Source organism: Marmota monax, unplaced genomic scaffold (genome assembly GCF_021218885.2).
Source record: "Marmota monax isolate L192 unplaced genomic scaffold, Marmota_monax_Labrador192_F-V1.1 WCK01_AAM20220418_F8-fsc00080, whole genome shotgun sequence".
Classification (NCBI taxonomy): Eukaryota; Metazoa; Chordata; class Mammalia; order Rodentia; family Sciuridae; genus Marmota; species Marmota monax.
In genome coordinates, this window is record NW_026694750.1 from 6678148 (window position 1) to 6697978 (window position 19831).

Sequence of the window (19831 nt, forward strand, 5' to 3'; positions counted from 1 at the left end):
GGCTGAGTGTCAGGGCTGCCAGAGGGTGAGCTAGGGCCATGGGACTGGCTTTGGGGCGCAGGGCTGGGCCAGCTAGCGAAGCCCCGTTGCTGCCCTTCCTTTGGTTCCCAGTTGGTCCCCTGTTGCAAGGAAGGCACCTGTCCACGGGCTGTCCCTCCTGGCACCATCTGCACACTACTCCTGCCCACAGCCACACAGCCCTGGCCCACCCCAGACCTCTGGAGCAGAGTGCTGACCCAGCAGCCTGTGCCCCTTGCCACAGGGCTCCAGGGAGAGCCTCCAGCTGCTGCCTCTCCTCCCCAGCGTGCAGCCAGGCAGCACTGGGTATGGCCGGGGGTCTCTTGGAGCTGAGGCCCAGGGCCACTGGAGTGGACTGCTGCAGGCTCCCGTCGGAGGGTCATTGCCTGGAGAGGCCTGTGGAACAGCCTCACCCGTTCCTCAGAGCCCTAGCAAGGGGCATGGGAGAGCAGCTGCACCGGCCCTCCCCAAAGCTGGGCAAGGCCTCCCTCCTGCCCAGCTTGGCCGGGCCCCTCTGGTTTTAGGAGTTTGGGGGGTGGGGGTCCAGCCTGGAGGTTGGCAGGGCCTCAGCCTTCTGATTCCCTGACCCCAAGCCCCGTAGCTGCTCATTGTCTCCCGCTCTCAGCCCGGGCAGGTGAGACCACTTTCCTGCAGGGACGCTTCTGGCAGCGCCCTTGGTGGCACACACTGGCAGAGCACACAGCCCAGGAAGCAGGAGCAGGTACCAGGAGGGACGAAGGTTCTCAAGGTGGGCAGCAGGCCCCGGAGCAGCCGGGGCCTGGCCCATGTGTCAGGTGGACGGAATAGGACCAGCCACATCCTGGGCTCAGGCCTGCCCGTGTCCCTACAAGAGGATTCATCCAGGACGGGACACATTTCAAGGCCAAGAACCAGACAGGATGGTAGCAAGAAGGCGCAGCAAGAGAAGCAGGTCCTCCACACAGTCCTGGCCGCGAGTCATGCCTGGCCAGGCGGTGCCTCCTGCTGTTGGTCCAGCAGACCTGTGATGACTGCTCTGTGCCAGGTTCCTGGCCACACCAAGCACTGGAAAGAAGCAGGCCCTGCTGGGGCGAAGCCAACCGGTGGGCACACCACCACCATCCTCCTGCAGCTGCCCTGGGAGCTGGGTTGCCCAACAGGGACCTCATTTGCTGAGGGGCCCACCCCACTCTACACAGGAAGCCTCTGGGGCTGGTCTCCACCTCTCAGGACAGGTGCACAGGGGGCCACCGTCCTTTTCAGAGCCTCCTTGCAAACCAGGAGTCAGGCCCAGAGAGCACAGGGCCATGCGTCTGCACTTCCCCATGGGAGGACCCCCATGGTCTCTAGAAAGCACCCCCACCCTGGTCTTGACGAGGGAAGCCCTTAGCTAGGGAGGACAGCTGCCCAGGGAACTCTGGGGATTTGGCCAGGCTGACAGGGCCCAGTCTCCAGCTCTGTGTGCCCCTGGGTAGCTGCCTGTGAGGGACGTGGCCCATGTGCTGGGGCCGCGTGGCACATGCATCCTCAGCTGTCCACCTGGGCACTCCTGGGTGGGGCCCGTGACAACCATGCACACTAGCATTTTCCTATGCCCGGATGCCTATGAGCTGGCTCTGCCCCTAGGTCTGTGTCCCTGTGCCTTCAGGTCCATGTCCACGAAGGGTTCTGTCCCTCCAAGCCCAAGATCCCCGGCGTTTGTGGTCAGCCTGGCTGCGAGGGGGGCAGCCTTTATTTGCACTTGTGCACGTAGTAGCCTGTGACATAGCCCAGGATGAAGGTGACCCAGAAGAGGGCCACTCCGCCCAGCACCTTCATGGCAATCCCCAGCCTGCCTGAGCACAGCTTCTGGGCGACCCTAGGGTGAGAGCCGCTGGGAGGTGAGCCCCAGGCCAGCCCTGGAGGGGCCACCCAAGCGAGCTGGGGGAGGGAGGGGAGGAGGACCTGAGGGAGGGTGGCCAGCGTCAGGAGGGCCAGGTGAAGGGAGGCCTGGGTACTCTGCTAAAGCCGGGAGATGCCCCATCCCAAGAGCCCACCCAGTGGAAGGCCCAGGGCTGCGGGCACGTGAATGGACAGGTGGGAGGAGCCTTCTCCCAGAGCCTCTCACCTCCTGCCACAGGAGGCCTCTTCTGTGCTGGACACAGCAGCCACGCTGACCTCGTCCCTGCTGCTGTCGTCCCACTTGCTGTAGTGGACACTGCTCTCGTGGGGCTGCATGCTGTGGTGCCTAAGCTGGGCCGGAGGCAGAGCTCTGACGTCACCCCAAAGCACAGCCCCTGCAGGGCAGTGGCCAGGCCTTGTCTGGGCTGCAGTTAGGGATGGTCTTTCTGCAGGGAGGAGGGACACTAAGATGGGCTGGTCTCACCTGACCTGTCGGGGTAGTTTAGTAACTTGTCCAAGGTCACATGGGGAGGGCTAGGCCAAGCAGGAATTCCAACCCAGGAGGCTGAGAGGCTGCCCAGCCCTGCCCTCAGGAATGTGGGCCCTGTTTCCACCCAGAAGGGCCCCCTGGGGCGTTGGGGCCTGGCCTCCACAGTGCATTTATCAAGGGAGACCAGCACAGCTGGTGCTGCCCTCAGGGATGAGGACACTACGGCCAGCTCCGGTGGCTGATAACTGTCTCCCAGCCCTGCCAGATAAGGCCTCAGGGCTGACCTCTGGAAAGGCTGGCTAGGAAAGGGATGGAGCAGGGGCCCTGGCTGGTACAGCCAGGCTGTGGGGGAGGAGGCCTAGTAGCCTCAGGACAGCAGCTGTGTCCTCTGCCCTTCCCCCACCCTCTGCCAGGCTTGGGGATCCAGGGGCTCCAAGAGCCCTGGCAGGTCGGAGGGTGGAGGGACGGCCGGGTGCTGGAGCAGGCCACCCAGCTCCTGCGGCTCTGCCTTCTGCAGGACTGTCTTGCCCTCCAGCACTCAGCCCCGTCCTGTGCCCCAGAGACAGGGAGGAGGGCTGGGACTGAAGTGGAGGGCCTGCGGGCACTTCACAGAGCACCCGGCTGGCCTCTGACCTTCTGTTACCTACCTAAGCGGGGTGCTAGGTAACCTGGGTGCACAGCAGCTGAGGGCCCTACAGTGGGAACGCTCAACCTTCTCTGGGCTGCCCTGCTGTCCTCAGGCTGCTGTCCCGTGAGGAGTCAGCCCCAAGCCTCGGAATACCCAGCTGTCCAGTCCCCAAAGCCACCAAGCCTTCAGGTGGGAACTCTGCTGGGGCTGACCCTCAGACCCACAGGGGCCAGATGTCACTGGAGTGCCAGTTCTGCTTTCTGAAATGTGTCAGGCAGAGGGGTTGTGGTCCTACGCTCATGCCTTACTCCTAGTGGGCAGAATCAGTCTTGTTTCAGGCAGCCATGTTCTTGCTCCAGGCCCAGATGTCATGAGCACATCTGGGTTGATCAGCTTAACAGCCCTGGTCGCCAGGGGCAGGCAAAATGCTGGGGCGGGGGGGGGGGGGGGCTTTTGCTTTTGTGAAATTAACAGCCATCTTCTTCCTCCCTTGGTGTCATGGCTGGAGCTGTAGCAGCTACCCTGCAACACTATCAGGGAGAGTGCTACCTCCACAGCCACCCCACCTGCCCACTCAGGCTTCTCTGGGTGCCCAGAAGAGTGCACACACACACACCCAACCACCCCAGCAGTAGATTCCATCCTGGAATAGTAGGATCCTGTTATTTGCTGACTGGTGCAGGACACGTGGCTCCCAGGTCATCTTGACTGGACACAGCCACCAGCTGCCGATAGGCGGGGTTCTGGAGGGCTTCCCTCACTGGGTGTCTGTCCCCACAGGCACAGGGAGAGCCAGAGAAGCCTATCAGGGGCCTCTGTCAAGCCCTGGGGCCTCAAGAGGTTCCACCAGCTGGTGGGGCAGGATCGAGCACAGGAAGTCCTCCGTGCAGCACCTGCAAAAGTTAGACTGGTCCCCCAAAGCACCTCTGAAGACCCCACACTTACAAAGGGCACGTCCTGGTGGGGCTGAAGCCTCTTGGGTACAAAAAACTGGTCAGGGCCTGGCCAGTGGTTCCCACCTCTGGGTGCGAGTTGATGTGTCCAGCCTTAAATAAATAAAACAGAGAAGAGGAGAGGGACCCTGCCAGGGAGTCACTGTCCCTGAAGTTGTCCCCAAGCGCCACCAAGAGCTGGGCAGGAGTTGAGGCCCCACAGACAGTCCGCGGTGGGGCCAGGTCTGCCCTCCACGTGCACAGCGATCCTCAGGCCAGGGAGGCCGAGGCCTTGGAGGGCCTCGGAGGGCCGGGGGCGTGCAGTCAGGCCCGCTCCCTCCCTCGTCCGCACCGGGCTCTGCAACTTGATCCCCCACGTCTCACCTGCGCCCGGCACCAGGGCTGCTGCGCGCTCGGCGGGAGGCTTCTCGGCCTGGCCGGGAGGGGCGGAGCCGAGTCCACAGGGGCGGGCCGGGGCGGGGCGGGGCCGAGTCCAGAGGGGCGGGCCTGGAGGGGCGGAGCCGAGCCCAGAGGGGCGGGCCGGGAGGGGCGGAGCCGAGCCCAGAGGGGCGGGCCGGGAGGAGCGGACGTGGGAGGGGCTCAGGTCGGGCTCTTGCTGCGCCGCCGCAGAGGGCACCTGGTCCTCCCGCGGCCCGGCGGCCTCGCGAAACCAGAAGTCCAGGAGCGGAGGGATGGCAGGAGTTCTAAAGCCCCCACCCCAGCCACCAAGGAAGTGGCCCAGACACCTGCGCCCATGGAGATAGCAGGCCCTTGATGGCTGAGAAGTGGGTGCTACAGAGAAGGGGAGGTGTCAGCCTGAGGGCAGGAGGCACGGGGGGGGGGGGGGGGCTTGCTTAGTGTGAGCCTCCCCAAGCAGGTCCCAGGGGTGAGTGCTGGCGTGCGGACCATGAGCCCAGGGTGGAGGAGACTAGCCACACGGGGCAGCAGGGAAGGAAGAGAGGAGACCAAGGCTGGCACCAGGGTTTAATTCTGAATCAGAGCAGGTACCCCCCCCCATCCCGGGTCCTGGCCTCTGAGGGCTCACTGCCCTGGGCCGCTGCTGGGCTTATTTGGAGGTGACCTTCTTGGGCTTGGTGAGCATGATCTCTGACTGCTGCAGCGGGGGCACTCTGACCCCCTTCTGCTTCAGCTGGTTGTAGTAGTCGCTCCTCTCTGAGATGATCCTCTGGACAGGAAGTACATGGGCAGGTGGTCTTCCCTGTTCCCCACCTGGCCTTACAGCCTCTGCCCAGGCCCTGTGGGCTGCTGGACACTGCCCCGTCCTCCCCTGGAGGCTGGCTAGAGCAGTGGTGTGCAAGTGTGTGCAACAACCTCTGCTGGTGCCCTCTGCCAGTTCCTGTGGTGTAGGACTCTAGCAGCTGGTCTCCAGCCTGGGCGGACGGGGGCGGACAGGAGGGGCAGGGGCAGGGCAGGAGTAGACTCCCACCATCAGCTCCTGGGTTGGCTCATCGCGAAGCCCACGCCCATTCACCCCTTCCGCCCAAGAGTGTGAGGAGCCCAGCCTCCCAGAGACTAGAAGGGACATCTGTCTCTCAGGTCCTTTCTGTCTGTGTAGCACTGGGTCAAGGGAAAGTCCCTGTCCCCCTCCCAGCCCTCCTCAGCCCTGGCTGTCAGCACATCAGGCCCTGGGTGCTCCCTCCCCGACCAACAGGAGCCAGGCCACTGACCTCTCCCCTCTATTCCTGCTTACAGCAGCATTACTGACCAGACCCCCCACACTGCAGAGGCAGAGGACCTGGCCGCTGGGACGCATGGGTGTGTGCTGGGCTCAGAGGGCAACACCGTGGAGGAGGTATGGGTGTTGGGAACAGAAGTGGCTGTGAGTGAGAAGTGACCCCCAGCTCAGCCTCGGGTGCTCAGAGACCCCAGAGCTCTGGGTCCCACCGTATCCTGAAGGTGGGGGTGCACTTCCCCGTTACAGAGCGAAGCCCCAGTGGCCCAGGGAGCCCAAGAGTGGCCCACAGCCTGGCCACCACTGAGTGGGTGGTGACTGCTCCAGCCAATGCACCGCAGCCTGCATTACTTCTGCTGCAGCCCCTGCCCCTCTGAGCCCCTGCTTAGGGGCCTCAAGTCAGTGAGCTTCAAGGCTGAGGCTGGGAGGGAGAGGGTCCTGGTTCAGAGGTCTGGTCTAGTGTCCAGCAGAAGGGAATCCTCCACCAAGGAGCCTGAGCCAAGCAAAGTGGCCCCGTGATGCAGCAGCTAGACCCTGCTTGTGGTCGTCAGGAGGCGCTGTGGCTGCTGCAGCCACCAGTCACCAATACCCTGCCTCTTTTGGCTGAGAACAGCCCAGACTCACCAGCTCTGTGGCATGGCCCCCCTAGGGAGGGTCTGGTACCCTCTGCTCAGGAAAGCATGGTCCTGGGGCCATGGTGACGGGTGCACAGCCAGGGTGACAGAGCCCCCAAATCCAACCCAGGTTCCTCCCCCCACCCCAGCTGCAGCTCTTGGAGGAAGGAGAGTCAGAGAATACTAGAGAGTACCTGCAGGGCCTCCAGGATGTGGTTGTCAGAGATCTCAGTGGCCAAGGACTTGATCCCGCTGACATTGAAGGTGGCCTGGATGATCTTACTCCTCAGTCTCTCAAGCTGCCACCAGAGGGAGGATACCATCACTCTTTGCCCCAGAAAGATGCTTTGTGCGTTGGCTGTGCCATGCCCTGAGTCCTACAGGCCAGGAAGGCACGTCCTGCCCTCCCTATGCATGGTGTTAGGAGCTGGAAATGGGCCTGAGGTCACGTGCCTGCCCCAGGTTCAGAGGTACCAGATCAAATCCACGACCCTGGGCAGCCCAGCGTCAAGACCAAAAGCTTCTGCCACTCCAACTTTTTGCCTGTCTTTAAATTGGAAAAAGTAAAACCTGCACTGAGTTAGATATAGTTCAGAGCTGCATACAGCCGCAGCCTCATCTCCTGACCCTGCAGGGGAGCTCCAGCCAGCCCACTCCTGGCCCTCAAGGACACTCTCCAGGAGTCCAGCAGGCCTTCCCCTGAGCATCGTTGGCCCTGGATTTGGGCACTTAACAACTGACCTGGTCTGGGACCCCTCCCCACCAGCACGCATGGCCCTCCTCCTGTTCCTCATGGCCTGAGGCATCGTGCTGTGGAGCAGCCTTCAGCCAGGCCCTGCAGAGGAAGTATTCTGGTCTCTCCCTGCCGTGAGCATCCTGCACGCTGGCAGCCCGCCCCCCATGCCTCCCGCCAGACCGGAATGAGCTGTGCAGCATCCTGCCAGCCTCAGGCAGGGTCCCCAGCTGCAGCTACAAGGGCAACTCCGTGAACCCCTGTGTCCAGAATCCCTGACACTGCAGGATGCCACCGAGAGCCAGGGGCCTGGAGTGCCAGGGAGTGTCATCATGTCTGTTTGCCTGTTGGGCAGTTTAAGCAACAGCCGGAATGTTATGAGCCCCTGGGCCTCGAGGGGAGGGGGATCCTGCTCTTTCCAACATTTGTACCCCCATTCTATCCCCAGCACCATGCTAGGGGCTAGAGGACCGAGAGGACAAGGGACTTCTCTGTACCAGGAGTACTTCCATTTGTTCAGCACTATTGGTCATCCAGGGCATGCTCCACGGCAGCACGGTGTCCTGGGGACCCCAGTCTCACAGAATTTTTATCTACACAGCATTCCACACTCTACCAAGTCCTTGTGAGTTGGTAGGTGACAAGGGTGGGGCTGGATTTCTAAAAGAGGTGGAGTGTGAGGGCCTCAGTGGTGCTGTCCAGGCCAATGGGAGAGGCTGGCCTGAACAGGAAGGGAACAGAGTTGGATAGAGTGGACTTGCCTGGAGGGTGGATGGGGAAGGAAACTGTCACTTCAAAAGCCCGTGTGTGTGTGTGTGTGTGTGTGTGTGTGTGACCTTTCCTGTTGCTGAGTTTGGATCCTAAATCAAGATGGGCTCTGGGTCCCTCTCTGGCAGGTGCACCCATCCCGTGCTGTGCTCATGACCTCCGGGCTGAGCGCAGCCCCCAGGTGAGACAGCAGGTTCAGGCCCCAGCACCACAGCAGGTGTGGCCCACCCATCCTCCCTGCTTCAGGCCACACCTCTGTGAAGCGAGGACAGTGAGTAGGTCCACTTCACAGCTTTGTTGAACGAGTCAAAGGACGTTAACAGAGCAGTGCTGGCTGGGCCCTCTCCTGCCTGGTTCGCTTACCAAGTCCTTCTGCACCTTCCTAGCCCAACCCAAGGCCCACTCCCTGCTGAGCGAGGCCGCCTGCGGGTGCTCCAGACCGCCTGCTCCCTCCTCCGCCACAGCCTAAGCGGCAGCTTTCCCCGGGTCCTGGGATCCCAGGTGGACCCAGGCCCACCCCTGCCCACTTGGTGCACAGTCTCCCTGGGCGGGCCAGGCCTGGGAGGACGGCCGCATACCCTGGACTGGGCGCTCTCCAGGGCCACGCGGGTCGCCTGCTCTGCCTGCCGCACCATCTCATTCCTGCTCTGCTGCTCCTCGTGCAGCTGCTGCCATCGCTGCCCCTGGTCCTGGTCCCGCTCAGTCTGCGTCTGCAGCTCGCCCACCTTGGTGCTCAGCTCCGTGATGGCCAGGTCACGTTTGGTGAGCTCTGCCTCCAGCTCCGACACCCGCTGGGAGGAGCCAGGGAGGACAGGCGTCACCATCTGGCCCAGGTTCTCCCGTCTGGTCCCCACTGGTTTCCTCCAACAGCTGGAGACCTCGGCCTGCGTGCGTCCTCCCTCCCACCCCAGAGCCAGCCATCGCAAGGGCCCCCCCCCGCCCCCCCCCCCCCCCCCCCCCCGTGCGGATCGGAGGCCTGGGGCGTGTGGGGTGGTGCTGCCTGAATAAAGAGGCCCAGGCTCAGCCAACCAAGACCAAGGACAAGCCCCCCGGCCCGCCCTTCCACACCACCCAGGCTGGCACCTCTCGGAGGACGAGGTTGTCCTTCTGGATGAGCCCCATCATCTCCTGGTGCTTCTTCTCTTCCCGGAGGCTGGAGAACTGGAAGGCAGACAGAGGCTTGGCCTGGGAGGCTCGCGCCGAGGGGAGAGGCGGAGCCCTGGCTCCCGCTGCCTCCTTCCCCAGCTCCCTAAAGTGACAGAGGAGGAGGAAGCGCCTGAGAGCACCTGAGAGGCCCGGCGGTGTCGGACTTGCGGGACCTAAGCCGCCCACAGGGCGAACCGCAAACTTCCCGGCTCACCCACAAGCTCCTAGGCTTCAGGAAGGCAGCGGCCCCGAGGCTGGGACTAGTTACTTCAGAAACTCAGCCCCACTCCTGTTCCCAGCCTCAAGGGGCCAGGTTCCTACCTTCATCCACCCTGACAGAGACGGCTGGCCTCAGGCTGGAGAGGCCACCTGCTTGAGTGGGTGGGAAGTGGTGCAGCCGGCTGCCTCCCCCACCCCGCCCCAGGGCCTGGGCCTTCTAGAGAAGACCCTGGTGCCTTTCCCAGCTTGCAGGGAAGCTGACCAAACCAAAAGGACGACCTGAAAAGACTCTGCCCTTCGAAGCTCCCCGAGGGACACCACTCTGCCAGAGAAGCCTCAGAGAAAACAAACAGCAGAAAGATCCGGAACCGAGGGCAGGAGGGCCAGCTTTCCTGACGGCCACCGAGGCCTGGGAGTGGGCCAAGAGAGGCCCGGCCTGTGAGGCCCGGACACCCGGCCAAGGGGCAGCTCCGGCCCTCCACTGCTAGAGTGGCACCCAGAGGAGACGGGTCGCCAGCCTGGGCCTCCCCGCAGCAGCCTGGGCTGGAAGGCCACAGGCACAGCATTTGCAGGGCTCAAGGGTGCCGTTTCCCAGCTGGACCTGCGGCCCACCAAACCATCTGACACCAGAGTGGGACGCAGGCACTCTGTGTCCCCAGGCCTTCTGCCTGCACCCTGCCGGAAAGCCCCGGAGCACCTCTGCACCAGGGAGGAGGGAGATCAAGAAGGAGCACGTGTGGGGGCGGAGGCTCAAACTGAGGCGCTCAGCCCTGAGGCTGTTTTCAAAACTCTGGTTTCGGTGACTTGGGGACCAGGAGCCACTCTCCTGGTGACATTGGTGCCAGGCAGAGCTGGCAGGGGAGAGGAAGACCTGAGGGGCAGGTGCTGAGCCTGCCGTCGCAAACCTCGAGATTCCTGAAGAATCAGGGGCGCTTGCGAGCGGCTGCTGGGGGAGGGCAGCGAGAGGCAGGGACTTGCGGGACTAGACACCCGAGTCTTTAAGAGGTGCCACCAGGAGCTTGGAGAAGAGCTAAGAGCACCCCGCAAGAGCAAGGGGGCTCCGCGCACCACACGCTCTCCGAGCACAGAGGGCCTCGTCCAGGGGGTACCCCGGAAGTGACCCAGGGCACCTGGGGCAAGAGACAGACACATGGTCAGGGCCAGAGGGCAGCAGGGCCACCACTGGACCTGTGGGCCCTGGTGGGAATCTCAGCTCTGCCACCGTCAGCCACGTGACCCCGGGCCAGTGCTCAGACGCCCCTGGCTGGGAGCCTCCACCAGCCGCCAGACGTGAGCCAACCAGGGCTGGGGGGCCAGGGCGCCCGTGGCTGGGCCAGCGCACAGCCACCTTGTCGGACATGGCCTGCAGCTGCTGCTTCCGCTCCTGCAGGCCCTTCCGCAGAAGCTCCTTCTCCGTGTTGACCTTTCGCAGCTGGGATTCTTGGAACTCCAGCCGCCGCTGCAGTGTCGTGATGGTTCCTGCGTGAACACCACGGGACGGTCCGACTGGCGGGGGGACACTCCACGTCCCCGGGTTGCGCCCCCTGCACCCCCTGCCCCGCCCGCCCCCTGGCCGGCTTGCTGGGCCGCGCCACCTGTGGCGAGGGCGTATCTGGTCCTGGTGACCCCCAGCTCGCTCTGGAACTCCACCAGCGTGCGCTCGTACTCCTCCAGCTGGGCCATCAGCTCCTCCTCCAAGGACTCGGTCAGGGAGTAGGCCTTCCTCGGGGGGCTCCCCTCTCCCTCCCGCAGTTCCCAGCTCCGTTCCTCCGATTCCTCCTGGTCCCCGTCCTCTTCCTCGTCCTCTTCCTCCCCCTCAGGGCCCTCCTCCGGCACGGCCCCCATCCTGCCCATGCTGCCCTTTGCCCTGGTCACCGGGGGCCCCTGGTCTTGGCCTTCCTCTTCCCCCTCCCTCTCCCCATCCTCCCCCTCCCCCTCCCCCTCCTCCTCTTCCTCCTTGCTGTGCTCCTTGGCGTGCTCCTCCTGCATTGGGGGAGGGAGAAGAAGGGGGCTGGTCAGGGCACTCACAGGGCACCTCATCCCAGCTGCTGCGGAGCAGCTCACCAGCGAGGCCAGCCCCAGCCCCTGCCCAGCCCCTGCCCAGCCCCTGCCCAGCCCCCCGGCTCAGCGTGGCACCTGCTGTCAGGAGGTTGCAGGACCTGTGCCCACGGGGCTAACATGACCCACCCCTCACCTGCACTGGGGACGGCCACCCCCACGTGCCAGGGCCGCACGTGGGCACAGCCTGCCTGGCCCCTTTAGCCCAGACCCCGGCCGCCCTGGAGAAGGGAAGTGCTCCTGCGCTGCCCCACACCTGCACCCAGCGCTCCTCCTCATCCTCATCCTTGTAGAGGGACTTCAGGATGCTCAGGACCCCCAGCTTCTGAGCCTCCGAGGGCCGCTCCTGCAGGACACGGCGGGTCCCTGACTGCAGTTGCCCCCACCCAGTCCAGGTGGGCGACGGCAGAAGAGGGGGGGGGGCACTGGGTGCTCTGTCAGCCCAGCAGGGCAGTGATCGGCAGATGGGCAGTCCCGGGTAGCTGGCAGGGCTCTGGGCCACCGGCAAGTGGCCTAGGGTGACAGGCATGCTCATCTGGAGGAGTTGAGGGGCCAGTGCAGACCAGCACCCCTGACATGGCTCACCTGGGCACTCCACAGCTCACACCCAGTGGCCCTGGAGGGTGGATGGGGAACCCATCTGCCTGGCCCTGCCCTCTGCATGTGGCAGCTCTGAGGAGTCCGGGCGTTTGTCTGTGGTCCGGGCCTCCTCCCCGCCCCAGCATAAGCTCAGGCAGGGTCAAGTCTTGGGAAGATCCAAGGACCCGACACACCTGCCTCATGCGTCCTCTGCCCAGACCTGGCATCGTCTCCGCCCCCGTCCCACAGTCCAGGACACTGAGGCCGGGTCAGAGCCGTCCAAAGCCAGAAAGTGGGAGAGGGGCTCACAGGCAGGTCAGGGCGACCCAGGAACCACTGCCTGTGCCACCCACAGCCTGGCGTGGGTCACACCTGCAAGGTGGCCTCCAGCCTGCAGATTTCAGAGGTGGGCTCAGCCTCACTCATATATGAGCTGGGAAGCCACCTGGTAGTGCCACGACTGTCCAGGAGAAGGCAAGTCAAGGGCCCAGCTCACAGCGCTCGCCTCCCACTTCCCACCCCTGCCTGAGTCTCCGCGGGAGTCCAGCCTGTCCACCAGAACCCAAGGCCAGGCCACGCTCCAGGGGGCCTGCCACGTTCCAGCAGGCCTGGGACTGGCCGGGGGCCTGAGGTGGCCAGCCCTGCCACTCACAGCACCCCCTGCTCACCTTCCTATCCACAGACGCCGGTGTCTCTTGGCTCTTGCTTCTGAGGAGGCACTTCAGCTGCCTCCTGAGGACCTCCTTCTCCCTCTGGAGCGCCAGGATCTCCTGGTCTTTCTGCTGGACCTGCGTCTCCAGCTCGGACAGGCGCCGAATCTCCTCTCCCAGCATCAGCAGGGAGTGTTCCTGGGCAGAAAGACAGGCACCTCCATGGGCAGTTAGGGACACAGCTCCTCCCCGCCCGGGAGGAGCAGGCGGCCACCCAGAGTCCCAGTTCTGAGACCCAGGGCTGCAGCACGTCCCTGCAGCTGGCTCCGTGGCCCATCATCTGGGCACCTGCCCTGAGAGCAAAGCCTCGTCCAGCTTCCCCCACTGAAATGCAGGAGGCCGGCCTTCCCCCACACTTAGCCAGCGACGCCCGAGCTCCTCGGGGCCCTCAGCCTCCTTCTCAGAATCTCCATTCCTTCAGTTCTTCAAAATCAAAGACAAGAATGAAGATGTCTTCAGGCCAACAGGAGCTGGGAGGGTTTGTCATCAGCAGATCTGAACTTAGGTCAATGATAAAGGAAAGTCTCCAGACAGGGAGAAAATGACCCCAGACCGAATATTCTGGAAGGAAAAAATAACTTGAAACCTTTTTACCATTTGGAAATACAGTGATACGTTTCTATCTAGCGTATGGGCAAAGAAGACATCATGAAGGAAATGACAAAACGATTTGAACCGTGGGAGGGAGCTAAAGCTGTGATCAAGGTCAAATTTATAGCCTTAAAATGCATGTATTAGGGCGAAAATGGGAGATCCACGATCCCAGTACCCAACACAGGAATTGAGAACAGGAAATGCAAATTAACCTACAGGAAGGGAAGAAGGAAGCCAACAATCCAGTTAGACACAGGAGGTCGGAGGGGGGGAAGAACTCAGCACACTGGGCAACATTTTGACATTCGGGAAATCTAACAGGCGTGTGCCAATCACCTGTGCTATTCCTACAACTTTCCTTTCTGTCTGAAGTAGACATTAGAGGGGGGAATAATAATGCAGATTCACATTGTGTTGTTCTGGCCCCGGTGGTTTTAGACACATGGCACGTGTCTGAAATTAGCCCAGTGACAACTGGTAAGAGCGCTGATCTCCTCTTGGGCTGCCAGGTTTGCACAGAGTAGCTTGCTGGTGCAGGTGACTCCCACCACCAAATGAGAGTAGCTTATCTAAGACAGATAGGAAGAGAGAACAGCAACCCTAATGCTCCCATCTGTGCTCCTGGAGGCAGCCCAGCCTGCAGCCCTTCCCCTGGGTGGTTCACATGCATTATCTGGTAAATCCCACTGTTGGTCCATGATAACAGTGCAGCCAACGGTACTCTACACGTGTCTGTGTGACTCTAGATAATCTATCCTCCGGCCATTTCTCAGAAGTAGAATTGCTATGTCAAAGAGTAGAAACACTTTTTAAATCATGAAAGCTATCATCATTTACAGTTTCAGGGGTAAATGTCACCTGAATATCCTGGACCTGGACTTTCTGGGACTCTTAAGTCCCACGGTGCCTCCACCCAATCTCATCCCCTGGTGCTCCCACAAGCTGCCCAACATCTTATCACTCATTTCCGTACCTTTCCTTAATGCTTCATCAATTCAAAAAAATGAATGATATAAAAATTAAACATACAGCCAGATGCAGTGGACATGTCTACAATCCCATCACCTGGGGAGGCTGAGGCAGGAGGCTCACAAATTCAAGGCCAGCCTCAGCAATTTGGCGAGTGAGACCTTGTCTCAAAATAAAAAGGGCTGGGGATAAGGCTCAATGGTACAGCACCTCCAGGTTCAACCCCCAATACCAATACATAAATAACTGCGCACGAGAGAAAATTGACAAAACACAGGGCAGATGCTAACAGAAGACTTAAAATGGAGCAGCCTCTAGCACGACTGATGTAGACAAGAGAAGGTGAAAGTTACCACTGTCAGGCTTGAAAAAGAGGCTATCCCTGGAGGCTGAGGCAGAGGATTGCAAGTTTGAGGTCAACTGGGCAACTTGGCAAGACACTGTCTCAAACTTAAAAAAAAAATCAAAGACTGGGGAATGGCTCAGTGGGTAGAACTCTCACCTACTACCATGCCAGACAAAAATGACGGACAATGCTATTCCTGCAGAATCCACGGGGAAGATATCGGTCATCCTTGTATTCTGGCAAAGTCCAAAAGGCACATTTCTCAAACACACACCCAACCAAAACAGGAGGACAAATGAAATGTGTCTCTTGTAAAGAAATCACATTTGTCATTAAAAAAAAACCCTCTCCTATAAGAAAGCTCCAGGCACAGATGGCTTCGATGGCAATTCTCTGGAATCTACGGGAGAAGAGAGACCAGTCTTAGGCACAATCTTCCCGAGCCTGGGAGGGTAAAGGGAAAGTGCCCGCGAGCTCACTTTTCAGTGAGACCCTGATACCTTTTGCACCAGAATCCAACAGTGAATCGTAAGACACGCAAATCATAAACCAGTCTCTCTCGTGGACATGGATGTCACAAAGAGGACATGGCGGAAATCGAGCTGGGTGCAGATCTGCCTGTTGAGCTGTGGGTGCTGCAGGTGTGATTCAGAAGGCTCCAGAGGGGAGTTTCGGGGTGACAGCTCTGCAGAGCTTTGGGGGTTAAACGTGGGGCAGTTCCCCTGGGTGAGGACGGACAGGGGCCAAGGGACCTGTCAGCATCAGATTTGTTGCAACCAAAGAGGGGTCTGGAGGTCCTCTGGGGACACACCTGGGGCCTGCCTGCCCTGGCTAAGCAGACCTGGAGGGGAGAGGCTCCTGGGGAGTCAGGACCCAGAGCCAGGGGCATGGGGTCAGTACCTTCTCGTGGATGACCGAGATGTACCAGGGCATCCTCTGTCTCGGGAAGCTCTGGGCTGTGAGTGGACTGCTGGCGACGGGACTCGGGGTCCGGGATTCGTCCTCCTTGTGCAGGTGGTTGAGCTCACAGGCGCTCTTACTGAAGGGAATGAGGCGCCCTGGCGGGGCAGAGGAGGAGCAGGCAGGGGCGCTCTTGCCTGGCATGGAGCCCACCCGCAGCCACCTCCCCAGTGACCTGCTCCTGTCTCCTGATTCTGCTGCCATGGTAAAATCTAAGGATCCCCGTATGCTCAGCGTCCACCCACCTCCCCAAGAAGCGGACCTGAGAAGGCAGTGGTGTCCCCAGGGACGCTCTCACGTCCACGCCCGTCCCTGCAGTGCGCACAGGGGGCAGAGAAACCAGAGCTGGGGGTGAGGCCAGGAGGCCCTCCAATGTGGCCCTGTGGCCCCAGGCTGACCCTCCTTGGACCCAGGCTCTCCATCTCCCCCAGCCCCAGAGGAGCTGGTCACTGTAGACTGTTTCCTCAAGTCCAGGCAAGAGGGAAGCATCTTAGTGGGGATTTCGTCTTTTGGCAAATGAGAGCCTGTTCCATCTGTGCGCATGTGCCTTACGGGTCTCTCTCCAAGAATGGGGTGTCCCGTGGGCCCCTCAGTGAGGCCCATGAGGCCTGTCCACCCAGGTGGGGGACAAAATCTTTCAACTGCAGTTTTGCCAAAGACAAGGAACTGCTCTCCTGGAAACTGCACTGTCCACTCTTGATGGAGCAGAGCCTGTCTGGGAGGTCATCTCCCAGAGCCCCCGAGCAGCAGGCGGTCCTGGGGAGGATCAGGCCCAGCAGAGCAGGCAGGGGCTCTGGGCTCCTTACTGTCCACTCCCGTGTCCAAGCCCCGCCTGTCCAGGAGCGGGTCCTCCATCACCCTCCAGGTCTCAGGGCTGACGCACACCTCCCTGGGCAGACCGACCACAGTGCCTGAACCTGCAGCGTGGGGGGTGCCAGGGGTGACCCAGACGGCCTCGTCTCCCCAAGGCCCAGGCAGAGCCCACGGTGGTGCCTGATGGTTGACCACGGGGCAGGGTAAAGGTGACTTGGTGGGAGGGGTTGACCAGAGGTGGGTTCTGGCCTCCTCCACCACAGCTGTCAAGTGCACGCCAGCGGCAGCGCCCAGGGAGCAGAACGTGGAGCACACCCACGCCCAGGAGGGTACCCTCAGCCCCAGAGACCTGCCCACCTCAGGGTTCCTCTCACTGGGGAGGGGAAACAACACCCAAGAGGAGGAACTGCTACTTGTGCCCAGCTGCCAGCTGAGACCATGGACAGTCCCCCAGGGCTGGTCACAGGCACGGAGCCTCAAGCCCACCCTCCTGAAGGATAGCAAGGGAGGCTGCACACGCCCAGGTCGGGAGCAGGGGGCGGGGGTGAAGCCTGGCTCTGACCACTGAGCTGCCAGCTGTCCTCTGAGCCTCGCACCCTGCATCAGAACACGGGGACTTGGACAGGACAGCCGCTGGGCTCCACCACGGTGATTGCTCCTAATGCGCTACCTGTGGTCTCCTGGGCCACTTTGTTGACAGTCCCACAGCCCCAGCCTCCTCCCTGTCCCCTGTCCACAGTGTTGGGGGCCCTGGCTCATGAGAGCAGAGCAGGAAGGTGGGAGACAGGTGGGAAGGAAAACCGGCCCAGAAGAGTCCTCGACCCTCCTCCCCAGCCCCTCAGTCTCGGCGTGGCCCCAGCGTGGGCACCCTGTGCCAGAGTGGAGTCTGAAAGCAGCCGCCAAGGCCCCACGCAGGCTGAAGGGTGGCAGGGGAAGGGGCGGCTTTCACCAGGGCCCTGGCTGGGTTCTTACCCAGTTGGGATATAGATGTGGCCCTGGTGCTAAACTGGGGGCAGCCAGGCCGCCTGAGAAACGCCCTCCTCATTTCCTCCATTTCGGACACAAAGCCATCAGGGCTGTCCATGTCCTTGAGGTCACTCTGGCAAAATAGGAAACATGAGGCAGTCAGTGAGAGAGAAGACCCAGGAGGCTGCTCCCATTGCTGAGTGAGGGGCCCCGCCTGGTGCCCACTGCGTCCGTCTGCCCTTCCCGGCTACCTAGGTCACAGCAAAAGCCATGCCGACCCCCAATGGAAGCAGCCTGGGCTGAGCCCTGGGCACGTCTAGGAAGCGCCAAGCCTGCTTCAGGCTCTGCCAGCACAGGAGGCCACTGGCCCTTCTGCTGATGCCCCTTCCCATGTCCCATTCTCCCCCTTCACCCTCCTCTTCAAGATGCTCCTAAGGGAGTCTCAAGGCAAACGGTGCATCTTCTCCCCAGGCCTGGGTTGGGTTCCTGCTCTGGGCTTGGCTGGCCAGAGGAAGTGGGAGCCAGGCTACAGAGGGGAGCCAGCCTGACCCAGCTACTGAGCTCAGGATTGGAGAGAGCAGGCCCCTCGCCAAGCTGCCTGGAATCTGCCTGTGGACACCCACCACCAACACATCTGTGGAGTGCTGTCAGCTGACGGCTACGCGGGGCCTGGTGGCAAGTAGGAGGGGGTCAGTCCAAGGTGGCTGAGCTCCTGCAGCCCTGGTCCTCCTGCCCAGGCCCGTACCATCTTCTGGTAGTAGCGGCTGATGGCCTGTGCCGACCTGCTGAGGCTGTGCTGGTTTCGGAGCTGTCTCCCTTCTGGGTTCTGGGTGTCACGGCTGGACACATTCTGCAGGATCATGAGGCCCTTGGCGAGGGGGTGAGGCATCAAACTGCACCTCGTCATCGTGCCCTCTTTCTTAGGTAGCATCAGGAAGGGGGACAGAACTTCCCAAGTTCGCCCGGAGTCAGAACGCTGGCCTGCTGTTCCTGGGGACCCTCCTCAGTCCCGCTCGGGGTGTCCAGGGGAATCTGACCTTGAGCGGGGACCTGCTGCCTGGGGCGGACCCTGGGAGCCATGTGTGGCATCACAGATGTCTCCATAGCAACAGGGCAGGTTGCATCTGCCTCCATTTTCTGCCATTAGGAAAGGGACCTGAGAAGGGGAGCTGGGGAGTGGCCGGCAGGGCGTCCCAAGGTGTGGCAGGGCCTCAGGCCAGCCGCCTGCACCCCTCCTGGCTTGATTTTGAAAACCTTCATCCTCGTTTTTTAAAATGTACTTTTATTGGTGCCTTAGAGCCAGACCTTCAGGTGGCCTCGCCGGGATACATTCCCAGGGCTCGCACCGTGGTGCGGTCAGCTTCCCTCCCGCGTCCTCCCTCGACTCCATCACCCCTGCTGCCCCTTATTTAAACCTGACTCTGCATCAGGGGCCTCAATGAAAAGGTTGATATCCTTGGTGAAAAGCCACCATCTGGAGGCATTTCTCACACCTGGGGTGTGATTACCGTTTTTTAATAGAGTGGGACGGAGGGAAAGGCCTCTTCCAGAGAAAGGCTCACTCACTGTTCTTTCTGGAAGCAGAACCCTTCCAGTCTGCACCGTGCTCAGGTTGAGAGCCCTGTGCTGGCCACCACCCCGGGCTGGGGCTGGTCCTGGGGGTGAGGAGGCGGGGCCTCTCTGCGCTTTCCAAGTTCCCTAGCACTTAGCGGTTGAGAATCAGTTCAGGTGTTCATCGGCCAGCCGGACATCTTCAGAGAAATGTCCATCTCAGTCCTTTGCCTATTATTAATTGTGTTTTTGAGTGGGGTTTTTGAGTCTTGGAGTTTTAATATATTCTGGATATGAATCCTGTATCAGATGATTAGCAAATACTCTCTCTCATTCTGTGGGTTTTCTTCTTATTCTATCGATTTTATTCTTTGAAGGATATTTTTTTTAACTTTGATGAAGCCTGATGTATCTGTTTTTGATCTGTCGCCTGGTGTCCTAGCTGAGAAACCGTTGGTTGTGAACCTTTTTTTGCCCCGTGGGTTCTTCTAAGATCTGTGTGGTTTAGCTCTGGGTCGAGTTCCTTGATCTATTTGGGTCAGGCTCTGCGTGTGGTACGGGCTCCCAACTTCCTTCATCGTACGTGGGGTCCAGCTTCCCAGCGTCATTTATCCAGAGGACTACCCTGCCACCCAGTGAAAGGACCCAGCAACTGCCCAGCCAGCAGGTGCACATTGCATCTGGACTTTCTGAGGCTGGGCCGGGCTGGGCCAGCACCGCTCTGTTTTGCTTCACAGGAGCTTTGACATCAGGGGGGCGATTCCTCCAGCTCTTTTCTCTTTCAAGACTGCTTTCGGGCCGTGGCCACACCTGTGATCCCAGTGGCTGGGAGGCTGAGTCAGGAAGATCTCAGAGTTCAAAGCCAGCCTCAGCAACTTAGCAAGGCACTAAACAACTCAGTGAGACCTTGTTTCTAATTTTTTTTTTTTTAAAAATCTGGGGATGTAGCTCAGTGGTTAAGTGTTCCTAGGTTCAATCCCCAGTACGAGAGAGAGAGAGAGAGAGAGAGAGATGGCTCTGTCTGTTTGGCACACTTGAGACTCTGAATTTTGGGGTAAAATACTGTCATTGTTTAAAACCTGTAGCCAGGTGTGGTGGCACACCCGTCATCCCAGCGACTCTGGAGGTTGAGGCAGGAGGATCACAAATTCAAGGCCAGCCTTAGCAATTTAGTGAGACTCTGG

The 19831-nt window shown here is 60.9% G+C and overlaps 2 protein-coding genes across 2 annotated transcripts; both read right to left on the minus strand.

The window, feature by feature from the left end:
- Window positions 1–1694: 1694 nt before the first annotated feature.
- On the minus strand, window positions 1695–4429 carry Smim1 (small integral membrane protein 1 (Vel blood group)). Its single transcript, XM_046424872.2, has 4 exons — window positions 4313–4429; window positions 3942–4042; window positions 2105–2324; window positions 1695–1855 (listed from the first exon to the last, which is right to left on the minus strand). The coding sequence occupies exons 3-4, from the start codon at window positions 2212–2214 to the stop codon at window positions 1729–1731; spliced, it is 237 nt and encodes a 78-aa protein (XP_046280828.1). The 5' UTR covers window positions 2215–2324; window positions 3942–4042; window positions 4313–4429; the 3' UTR covers window positions 1695–1728.
- Window positions 4430–4794: 365 nt separating this feature from the next.
- Window positions 4795–18003, minus strand: Ccdc27 (coiled-coil domain containing 27). The gene is made up of 12 exons (XM_046424881.1): window positions 17842–18003; window positions 17103–17229; window positions 16124–16234; window positions 15258–15415; window positions 12407–12556; window positions 11414–11505; window positions 10697–11112; window positions 10450–10580; window positions 8820–8897; window positions 8315–8527; window positions 6430–6534; window positions 4795–5114 (listed from the first exon to the last, which is right to left on the minus strand). Exons 1-12 carry the CDS (start codon window positions 18001–18003, stop codon window positions 4995–4997), a joined length of 1863 nt encoding a protein of 620 aa, XP_046280837.1. The 3' UTR covers window positions 4795–4994.
- Between the last annotated feature and the right edge of the window lie 1828 nt (window positions 18004–19831).

Bases quoted from the DNA above. Each gene is read 5' to 3' on its own strand.
- Smim1 (XM_046424872.2), bottom strand. From the start codon at position 2,214: ATGCAGCCCCACGAGAGCAGTGTCCACTACAGCAAGTGGGACGACAGC. The intron at 1,856-2,104 runs GTGAGAGGCTCT...CTCTCACCCTAG, and splicing joins GAGGCCTCCTGTGGCAGGAG to GGTCGCCCAGAAGCTGTGCT.
- Ccdc27 (XM_046424881.1), bottom strand. From the start codon at position 18,003: ATGACGAGGTGCAGTTTGATGCCTCACCCCCTCGCCAAGGGCCTCATG. The intron at 8,528-8,819 runs GTGCCAGCCTGG...GGCTCCTCCCAG, and splicing joins ACAACCTCGTCCTCCGAGAG to CGGGTGTCGGAGCTGGAGGC. The intron at 6,535-8,314 runs GTATGCGGCCGT...CTCTGGTGGCAG, and splicing joins TGGAGAGCGCCCAGTCCAGG to CTTGAGAGACTGAGGAGTAA.